The sequence below is a fragment of the Phaethon lepturus genome, unplaced genomic scaffold (genome assembly GCF_000687285.1).
Source record: "Phaethon lepturus isolate BGI_N335 unplaced genomic scaffold, ASM68728v1 scaffold34737, whole genome shotgun sequence".
NCBI classification, from domain to species: Eukaryota; Metazoa; Chordata; class Aves; order Phaethontiformes; family Phaethontidae; genus Phaethon; species Phaethon lepturus.
The window spans coordinates 1-10,690 of NW_010551724.1; the positions used below are offsets into that span (position 1 = coordinate 1).

The window sequence follows — 10,690 nt, forward strand, 5'->3', positions numbered from 1 at the left end:
CCTGGCCAGTTCCTGTGGAGAGGAGCTGGCCAAGTGCAGGACCTGCGGGGTCTCGTTGTCCTACTTCCATCTTCATGGAAGTTCTCTGGACCTTGAGGCTATCTACTGTAGATGGGCTTTGGGCAACCTCAGGCCACTTGGGCAGGTGTGCCACCAATGGCAGCTGGAGACTGTGTGTCATCCCTGCCATCTTCACATATTGCATCTTAGTCCTAAGTGCTCTCCTGGTTCATGTGCAACCACAGAAATGCAAACACCTCACCCGGCTCTGGCCCTGCCTGGGGCAGTCAGGGAGACAGGGCCCACACTGGAGGGGATCACACCAAGCAAGCACCTACTCTTTCTGCTCTAGCTTAGCTATTCTGCAATGCTAAGCCTGTGGTGGGAATGAGGGAAGCTGTTTTTCACCCCATGTCCCCCGTGGGATCTACTAACACTTGGTTCAGGCTGTGCAGGAGCCTGAGTCTGGGCTGTGACAGTTGCAGGGCAGGAGCCGGTGCCTCTGCTGGGCAGGATGTCACACCAAGCAAGCACCTACTCTTTCTGCTCTAGCTTAGCTATTCTGCAATGCTAAGCCTGTGGTGGGAATGAGGGAAGCTGTTTTTCACCCCATGTCCCCCGTGGGATCTACTAACACTTGGTTCAGGCTGTGCAGGAGCCTGAGTCTGGGCTGTGACAGTTGCAGGGCAGGAGCCGGTGCCTCTGCTGGGCAGGATGCCCATCGTTATGACAGTAGCGCTGGTCATTGCACTCCTGGCACTGGGGATTTTTCTACTCTTCATGCTCTTCAGGTCAGTATGTGCCTCACCTCTCCTGCTGTCTGTGAGGCATCCAACACTTTGCACTGCCAAGGAGTGTCTAAGTGGACACTGAGATAGAGCATGGTGGGAGGCAGGGCTGTTACGTGGGAGACAGCCTCTCCTGTGTCTCTCTCTTCTGCTGGGCTATGGACCTGACTTGCTGTTTTGCAGGCAAAAGCACAGCAGCTCAAAAACCTTGGAGAACAGCAGCACTATACCCCTGCGAAGATGTCGAGGAGGTACAGTATTAGCAGAGGACCTGCATGCCTTGTCTGGACAGGCCATCTGTTAAAAGCACAGGCAGGGTGCTTACAGGCTCTGTAAGGTCCTTACAGGAACAAGGGTGTCAGAGCTGGCTGGCATGGGGAAAGGGACACCTCGCAGGAGAAATGGACCTGTGTGGGGAGGGACAGTCTAGGCTTTGGAGGGGTCCTGACCATCACAATGCCAGCTCAGTCCCAGCTGCAGAGCTCCAGGGCCAGCCATCAGGTGCATGTTAAAGTCCTGGCCTCATGATCTCCATAGATGTGTGCAAGCTGAACACACAGATCCCGGTGGAGGAACTGCTGGAGACTCTCAAGAGGCTTAAGATGGCAGAAATAGAGGCTGAGCAGACAGAGGATGAATCAGTCGACAGGCATGGCACTGGACGTCTGAGAGAGTATGAGGTCTGGTTTGGATTTGCTCTCCCACCTAGCTGCACTGTCCACCCAGCCCTCACCCTTTCCTTGGGTGTGTGATGCAGTTGGCCTTGGCCAGTCCCAGAACCCATGTCAATGCAGAATGGTCTTGTCTTCTTCCTCTGCAGCAACTGTCGTCCGCTTTGTTGCATCCCTGCGATGCTGGGAAGGAGCTAAGTAATCAGAGCAAGAACCGCTACAAGAGCATCATCCCATGTAAGCAGAGCTCTTCAGGGGTTGGCACAGGCACCTGGAGGTGGCTGGGCAGTACAGGATGCTGGCCTGGTGTAGATGCCCCTCCAGCTCTTCAGCAATGCTGAGCTCATCTCATCTCATCTCATCATCTCATCTCATCTCATCTCATCTCATCTCATCTCATCTCATCTCATCTCATCTCATCTCATCTCATCTCATCTCGTCCTCTGTGGCCACTGAAACCCAGAGGGTTTTTCCAAAATTGTCGTGTTGGCCCCACAGTTTTATATCCAGTTGGAGAATCCTTGTTCTGCTCCTCAAATCTCCCGGCAAGCTTAATCATTCATCATTATATTCCTGTTCCTGCTGCTAGCCATTGCTGAACACTGCTGTGTCCCATCCAGAGGGATGTGGAAAGTGGAGGGAGTGACCCAATTTCTATCAAAAGTTAAAGCTTCTCTTGGTCCCACGTGGTATGGACATTAGCCCATTGCACTAACAGTGTTCCCCAAAAACACGTTGCGTTTCCTGCTGTACGATGTCACTTTTGTCTCATTAGCTGTTCTTTACCTCTGAACATGTCCTGAGGCCTGGAGTGCTGCTGAGGAGGCACCGGATGGTCCCAGACTTTCCTAAATTACATCCCTCTCCTTAAACAGTCACTTTGTTGCTGCCCGAAAGAGACAGTCCACTGACTCCCACCTCCCTTCTCTTTCAGATGACCACTGCCGTGTGGTGCTACAGCCCTCTGACATGGGGAATGGCTACATCAATGCCAGCTACGTGGATGTAGGTAGCAAGGAATTGCTGCCCTGGGCAGGGTAGAGGTGCCTGGCTGCACTGGGTGAGGACAGTCCTGCTCACAGGGTGGCCCTGAGGTCTGGCATTTGCTGCCCTCAGGTGCTGGCAGATCTTGGGATGTCACTTTCCTTGCATCCCCCCTGAGCTGTGTGGAATACTCTGAGATTGCGTGCAGTTCTCATCTCTAACAAAAAGGGACCTCTGTGAGGGGAGAGGAGCCAAGATGCAGCCCCTGGGTGCCCACTCTCCATGCTGGCCAGGAGTGGTGCTGTGGGACACACTGTGCAGAGGGCTCTGGACTCTAGTGCCTGTGGGGATGGGTCAATCCTTTATTTCATTCCCTGTTAAATGTTTAACCCATGTGATCGGAGCTGTTTGAACCTCTCCTCCACAGAGCTACCGGAGTCCACGCTTCTTCATTGCAGCTCAAGGTGGGTGCTCCCAGCCCCCATGCTCAGGAGATGCCAGTCACTGCCCTGAGCGCTTTGGGGAGTGGGGAACTGGGACAGCAGCCTAGGAGGTGTTAATGGCTCAGTCCAAGGCCCCATATCTCCTGAGCCTCTGTCTTGGACAGTTGTTACAGCTGCTGCAGAGCATGGAAGGCTTCAGTGGCAGTTTGGCAGGGGCCAGCTGAAGCAGGTCCCTGCTCTGCCCAGGCTGAGGACATGGTCCTTCCACCCACAAACCTGGTTTGTTCCCTTTGGTGGCTGGCGTGACAGAGAAGCCTGCAAATGCCTGACACATCTCCATTCAGGGCACTAGAAGACAGTGCAAAGCCAGGATGGGTTAGCCTGCTCTGTGCAGCATGTGGTGAGGAGGTCTCACCGCTCCTTACAAAGCTACAGAAATGCTATTCAGGAAATAGAACCCTAAAAGTGGGAGCAGCTCATGGTCGTCTTGAGGGTCTGGATGGCGAAGCCTCTGAGGCAGCAGTGAATCCTCTGAAAGCCCATATCCTGGGCTCCCTTGCCCTCCCTCTTCCATGTCCCAATTTCTAACACAGATGATGAAGCCAAGGTGCCCAGCATCTTCTGCCAGGTGCTGCTGTGCCTGGGCTGTGCAGTGCTAGTCCCCAGGCAGGGGGAAGCTCAGGGCTGCTTGTAGCCTGGGAATGTCCAAGTTATGCCTGGGAGCAGCTACACCCCCAAGGCTTGGATACTGGCACAGGACTCTCTTCTTCCTCCCCAAGGTCCCTTGCCTGGGACGGTGGTGGATTTCTGGCAGATGGTCTGGCAGGAGAAGACCTCAGTCATCGTGATGCTGACGGGCTTAGTGGAGCAGAACAAGGTAGAGAATCCATCTCAGCCTGTGCTCAGCGTGAGTCTCCCCAGAGACCGGCCTTTCTTGCCCACTTTGCTTTGCTTTGCTCCCAGTGCAGCTGTCAATGAGGGCAAATAGCTGCTCCACACCACTGCTGGCTTGCAACACTCCCCTCATGAGTTTGCTAGTGCTTAGTAGTCTTGCTGCTGTTGACAGACCAAGTGTGAGCAGTATTGGCCAGAGCAGGAGCAGGTCTACGGGGACTTCACCGTGACACTCAACAACACCAGGACCACTACAGGCCTTGTCACACGCATCTTCTGCCTGCGGAAGGTAAGCCTGACATGTAGCTGAGATGGGGATGCAGGATGCTTTTGGCTTTCAGCAGCTGGTGGGAGCTGTCAGCCAAGAGACTCTGTGGGGAACCCTGCCTGGTTTCCAGAACTAGCAGGTCAGTGTTGCTATCACTGGATGCCATGCCAGGGCATCAGCCACAGGTTTCTGTGCCAGGTAAAGACAAAGTTCCAGTGGTCACCCCAGCTGCATCTTTGAGGGCTCGGATGAGGTGATCACAAAGCATTTAAAGGGTATAAAGTCACATCTCTGTACAACCAGGATGATGGGACAGGTGCCTGCCTGTCACCTGGGACAATCTGAGGAGGGTCCACATTGATGCTCCATGGTCACTTACAGCTCCTAAACCTGAACAGATAGTTTATGGTTTAAGATAACTTATGTAATGACATTTCTCAAGATGAGTACTTCTGCTGAAGTTACGCCTCAGATAATAAGCAGAAACTGAAGGAGCTGCAAGGGAGAAAAAACAGGTACCATATAAAGAAATTGCAGTTATGCATATTCTTGTCTTTTCTTGACTTGCCCAAAACAAAGTCTAGATGAAAGGAAAAGCTCCAAGAGCACCTGATGGTGGGACATAGCAGTTCATTAGTTCAGGCCAAGTGAATGTGATGTTTAGGGAAAAATACATGATGGGCTGGTAACAAAAGTGACTACATTCACATCAGTGTCATACGAGCCTTAGAAAATGCCTTATTTGGGGAAGCCAGGGTTTTTCGATGACTATGGAAACACTCTACCACTCTACACTGTGATTATTTTCTTTTTTTCCTCTGGGGCACATTTACTGCTCTGAGTTCACTGTTCGCAGCATGGGGGCACAGAGAACGACGTGAATTGTGTGGCTGTGTGCTGGGTGAATTTGCCCTTTGCTGTCTGATGAGCTATCGTGGAGCAGTCATTGGAGGGGGGGGAGCACGGTGTGCTGGTGCCTCCGTGAAGTGATTTTTTCCACTGCTCGCTACTTGTTGTCATGCAATTATTTCATGCAAGTCTCCAGGTTGGTTCCTGCTCCGAGCCTTGTCTCCCTCTTTGCAGGCAGGCTGTTCTCTCCCAAGAGTGGTGGAGCAGTTTCACTACCTGCTGTGGCCAGACCACGGGGTCCCCAGAAACCCTGCCCAGCTCCTGTCCTTAGTGGAGGTCATGAACAAGAGAGGGTCAGAAGCGCCTGCTGGACCTGTGCTGGTGCACTGCAGGTACTGGGCTGGGAGTGCTTTGGGTGCTGGGCAAGGCTGGCCAGGGCAGCACTGACCCCCAATTTTCTGTGTCCTTAGTGCAGGGATCGGGCGCACAGGTACCTTCATTGCCCTGGACTTCCTCCTGAAGATGGGGAAGGCCGAGGGAAAGGTGGATGTGTTTCACTGTGTGCAGAGGCTGCGGGAGCAGCGGGTCAGCATGGTGCAGACCAAGGTGAGGAGAGTTACCTGCTCCCTGCACGCTGTCAGGGCTGCAGATCTGCTTCCCACTCTTCCCAGGGATGTGGCGTGCAAAGCCATGCTGGCCATGCCGTTCATGGTCTAGACACAGGGACTGGAGCTGCCAGGTGATGGAGACTGCAGGATCTTCTTTTCAATGCTGTGTCCAAACCTATTTAGGATCCATTTACCCTGAGACCCTCTGAGATGCCAGCAGCATTCATACGTACCAGTCATCCTGGTATAGAAAGGCTGTCTTGGATGCAAGGAGCATGAATGAGAGTGCACATGTCCTTCAGGCTTTCAGGATGTCTGCCCTTGTGGTATCTTCTGGGCAGCAGTGTCCTGGCCTAGGGACTACATCCCCATGGTCTGCTCAGTGCTGAGACCCTTTGGAGAAAACTAGGTTGGGCGGCACCATCCAGCTGCTTATAGGAGGACTAACTAGTTCACTGGTTTTCTGGGTTTCCTTCCCCAGGGCAGCGATCTGGTCCAAGAAGGAGTATTAAATCACAGGAAGATCGTAGAATCATAGAATCTTTGGGTTGGAAGGAACCTTTAAAGATCATCTAGTCCAAACCCCCTGCCATGAGCAGGGAGAGCTTCAACTAGAACAGGTTGCTCAGAGCCCCATCCAACCTGACCTGGAATGTTTCCAGGGATGGGGCATCTACCACCTCCCTGGGCAACCTGGGCCAATGTTTCACCACCCTCACTGTGAAAAATTTTTCCTTATATCTAGTTGAAATCTGCCCTGCTAAAAAGTTTGACCCCAAGATGGTCTTGTCTGGGTTGTTGCAGTTGCTGGCTGTTTCTCAGACCAGGGCTGCCTGCACTGAGAGGTGTCTGGCCTCAGGGCCCTGCAGCAGGAAGGCGAAGGATGGACCTGGCTCCTTCAGTGAGCTGGTGGTCTGGAGTTCCAGGGCTCTTTGTGGAGCTGTTCCAGACTGTGCAGCTGACCCATGTCCTCATGCAGGAGCAGTACACCTTCCTGTACGAGGTGCTGCTCGAAGGCTTGCTCTGTGGCAGCACTGGGATTCCTGTGGAGAGCATCGCCAGCCATATCCGCTGCCTTCGAGAAGCTGAGACCTCAAAGCACAACAATGTCCTTGAGAAGGAGTTCAAGGTACCACTAGGGTCTGGTGCACTGGGTCTGGTGCTGTAGGGACTGGTTTATGGAACTTCACCCCTATTGCTCCCCTCCCCATCTGTGGGATTGAGATGAGGGAGCATTTTTCTGGGATGGCTGAAGAAGGAGAGCAGCTGACAAAGCAGGACTTTCTCAGCTGAATTATCCTTACAGGCCCTGCAGAAGTTTTCTGAGTTATTCCAGCTCTTGCCATGCAGCGAAGCGGAGAAACCCTGCAACCAGCCCAAGAACCGCAAGCCAGAGATACTGCCAGGTACCGCTGGCAGGGCTGAGAGGCCCCTTGCTCTGCAACCCAGCACCTGAGAGCAGCATGGGGGGACGATGCTGCCCTGCTGCTTCCCTCCACAGCACTATGCCACTGGCAGGTTCTGCCCAAGGTCCAATCATCATTTTCTGGTTGGTAATAAATGCAGATTAGTTTTGTCCTTCCATGGGAGCAAGACCCTATTCCCTGCGTCTTTCTGGGCTTGCTGGAGATGTGTATTCACAGGGTACTCCTAGGATAAACATATCCCTGGGTCTAATCTGCCCCAGAGGAGGAGCCCAGATGAGGCGTCAGGCAGCAACGAAGAGGGTGGACCTGCTATGCCGCTGTGCCTCTGCACACGGGGTTTTGGACATCCTGTGTCAGGCAGCCCTGAGTTGTCATGGCCATGGGGCTGGTGGTGCCTGTTCATCCAAGCCTCTCTAGCCCATACCACAGGGAGCCACGCTGACCCCACCGCTTGCAGGCAAAGCCCCATGCCTCTGTGCAGGGAGTGGGCGGCTCAACATTTCTCTCTCTGCTCCTGCCTCCTCAGCGGATTCCTGCCGGCCCATCCTGATGTCCTCACTGAATGCAGATGGCTCACCAGGTTACATCAACGCCGTGTTTGCCAACGTAAGGCTCCAGCCCCAGCGGGGAGACCACCCCAGGAAGCACTACTTGAGGCAGGGGTAAACCATGCCACCCTGGTTTGAGGTGTCCCAGCCCTGGCGCTGCTTCACAGTGACTATTTCCCAGCAGCTGGGGTCCTGCTGCCAGGAGATGGCCCCCGTGATCAGCCTAAGCCCTGCCTGCACAGACAGCTCAGCAGGCTGCCACACAGCACTGCTGGCCTTGCCTGCTGGGAGCAGAGCCCGGGTGTGATGAGCTGAACGGCAGAGAGCCGTTCCTGTCGTCGGAGGGGCTCTCCGGAGGTGGATTGTGTGACCTCTTCCCCCAAAACCCCGTGATGTTTTGCAGACATACACCGAGGAGGACAGACTCATCATCACCCAGCTGCCTTTCGCCACCACACTGGCGGATTTCTGGGCTCTGGTCTGGGATTACACCTGCACATCGGTGGTTGCGTTGAACCAGCTCCAGGAGTTGGACAAGGTCAGCGGCCCACGCGCAGCCCTCTCCGCTCCAGGCTCTGCGGGGCTGGCAGTGTGCTTGCTGCCTTTGCAGGCAGGCAGCTCTCCTCGTGAGAGCCTGCCTGCTCCAGCAGCACGCTGCGAGCTCGTGGGCTCCACCCGGGAGAGCTGTGAGCACAGTCCCAGCACCATGGCACTACAGCGGTGGGGCGTCCCCAGCCTCACAGCGAGGGAGCATCCCTCGCGTTTTGCTTATCGCTGCCCAGCTGTCCTCTCTGCAGGAGTGTTATTTTTCTGGCTGCAGCACTGCAGGTCGGTCTCCAGCAAATGGTGGGCAGAGCACACGCATGCCCACTCTGTGGACTATATCAAATAGTGATATGATACAGTGTGAGCATACCCATGCAAGGTGCTGAGCTCTGCCACGCTTGCAGGTCAGGGCTGTGTGTGATCATTCGCATGTGTATGTCCCCAGACATATGTGGAGTTCTGGCCCACCCAGGGTGAAGCTGCCTATGGCCGTTTCCATGTCCACCTAATCTCAGAGGAGCCTGGAGTGGGTTTCACAGCCTGGACACTTGCCCTCACCAACAAGCAGCAGGTGGGGTCATTGCACAGAGATGGAAAAGTCCTTTGAGAACAGCCTTTGAAAGACGTGGGAGGACCAACTGGGCTCCAGCGTCAGCAGGCTTTGATTTGGGGTCAAAGTCACAGCTAGGGGTGACAGAGGCCACAACGGTCAGAGGGATCTGCTGGGGTCCTGGAAGGGCACCAGCCAGGGCAGGGCCTTTTGCCTTGGGGGAAATGTTAGTCCCAAGAGGGTGAGGCTGCAGGCAGAGGTACAAGGCAGAGGTACATTTGTATACCTTTCTGACTTGGAAGACAGCAGCCATAGATAGAGCCTCTGCATCTTGGTGGTGGTTCATGGATGGGAACAGCTATTACAGGTAGCTGGGAGCTGGACTGGCATCAATCTGAGCTGCACCTGGTGGTCAGCTCTTATTGTGTGCTCTGTCCGTCTGCTGGTCTCAGAGCATTCGGGGGAGAAGGGAAAGGTCTGGGACAGGGTCATCCCACCATGGAGCTTCTCCCTTGATTCAGGGTGCATGGCTGAGCCAGGACTGACACATGCTGTCCGTCCCTTCCCTCCATGAAGCCAATGGGTTTCTTCTCTGCCCAAACCACTGTCTTTCCTCCCTGCTAGCCCAAGAAGCCTGCACTGGAAGTCCGGTTCTGGCAACTGAAGGACTGGCCCATGCAGCAACGTCTTCCCCCGCACCCTGCAACCATCATCAGCCTGCTAGGAAAGGTGGAGACACACCATCGGCAGAGCCAAGACGGACACATCCTTGTCACCTGCTGGTGAGTGATGACTCTCGGAGGAGCAGCCGTGGCACAGAGCTGGCTCAGCCCAGGCTGCATCAGTGAACTTGGGTTACAACAGTGTCCTCAACTCAGATGAAGGGCGGACATATGTATGTGAATTCAGCTGTGTTCAGGGAGGAAGGCTTCCCTGTGGAGGCTGTCTGGCTGCAGGATCTGTGGACACGACCATCCTGAGAGCCTGCATGACTAGTGGGACACCTCTGAAGCTCAGCACTGCAGGGTGATCCCAGGGCAAGTGACCCTGCCCTTGTTCTCCTCCACAGGGATGGTGCCAGCCGGAGCGGAATCTTCTGTGCTGCTAGTTTCCTGTGTGAGCAGATCCAAAGCGAGGGGCTGGTGGATGTATCCCAGGCTGTGAGGATGCTCAAGCGGCGGCGGAGACAACTGATTAAAGATGTGGTAGGTGCTGAAACCTGCACCACTGGAGCAAGAGCCATAGCCTGGACTGTCCCAGCAGCTGCCCTAGCACATGTGTGCTCCTGGGGGCAGCAGGGGCAGATGAAACCTCTGAAAACCGTTTTCCACCACTGGGACACACCCACTCACCACAGGGACAGGTTCTGCAAAACCAGATGGGTACCAAAGCATCCTGTGAGCTGAGTTGCCCTTTTCTGGTTCACCTGTCCTGCTCAGCAGGGGCTGCACTGGTGGGTGCTCAGGTGCCTGTCCTGCACCCCCTTTACCACCCGGTCTGGATGCTAGAGGCCAACATAGGGTGAGCGCTGTGGATGGGAGTGAGCAGCAGATGCTTCATGCCGTGGATGCTGTCTCTCCTCCCAAGACCAGCTGGCTCCAGCATTGGTCAGCTACTGGAGCACATGCCTGTGCTTCCTCAGCGGGGAAGGTGGGCTCCAACTGAGAGGAGGAAAGCGGGCAGTACCTGCACCTGTCTTGCTCAGGAAGTTGTTGGCAGCCAAGGCTGGCCTTCCACTGCAGGTGTTGGTGTACCACTCTCACGTGCATCCTTCTGTCCACAGGAGCAGTATGGGCTCTGCTATGAACTAGCCCTCAGTTACCTGAATTCATTTGAAACCTATGGCAATTTCAAGTAGGGGCATGGCCACAGCCCATCTCCAGCCAGGACTTTGACTCTGTTGACAGCCCTCCATCAGTAACAGTGGAAACCAGAGGAGACAAGAGGGGTGTGCACAGCCCCAAGATGTTTTACTCCCCTGAAAAACCTCTGCAGCTGGAGAGCACAGGCTGGACTGCCTCCAAACTGTGGTCAGGCTTTGAAGCGGGACTCTGACCCTTTGCTCAGATCTTTCTCAGGAACTTATCTGGAATCACAGCTTGAGCATGCAGACC

The 10,690-nt window shown here is 54.7% G+C and overlaps 1 protein-coding gene across 1 annotated transcript; it reads left to right on the forward strand.

The window, feature by feature from the left end:
* Positions 1 to 714: 714 nt before the first annotated feature.
* PTPRE (protein tyrosine phosphatase, receptor type, E) lies at positions 715 to 10,434 on the forward strand. The gene is made up of 18 exons (XM_010291008.1): positions 715 to 791; positions 972 to 1,039; positions 1,326 to 1,468; positions 1,609 to 1,696; positions 2,394 to 2,464; positions 2,871 to 2,907; positions 3,666 to 3,793; positions 3,953 to 4,069; positions 5,132 to 5,289; positions 5,368 to 5,503; positions 6,485 to 6,634; positions 6,812 to 6,911; positions 7,459 to 7,538; positions 7,884 to 8,018; positions 8,472 to 8,597; positions 9,201 to 9,358; positions 9,646 to 9,781; positions 10,360 to 10,434. The coding sequence occupies exons 1-18, from the start codon at positions 715 to 717 to the stop codon at positions 10,432 to 10,434; spliced, it is 1,983 nt and encodes a 660-aa protein (XP_010289310.1).
* The last annotated feature ends 256 nt before the right edge of the window (positions 10,435 to 10,690 follow it).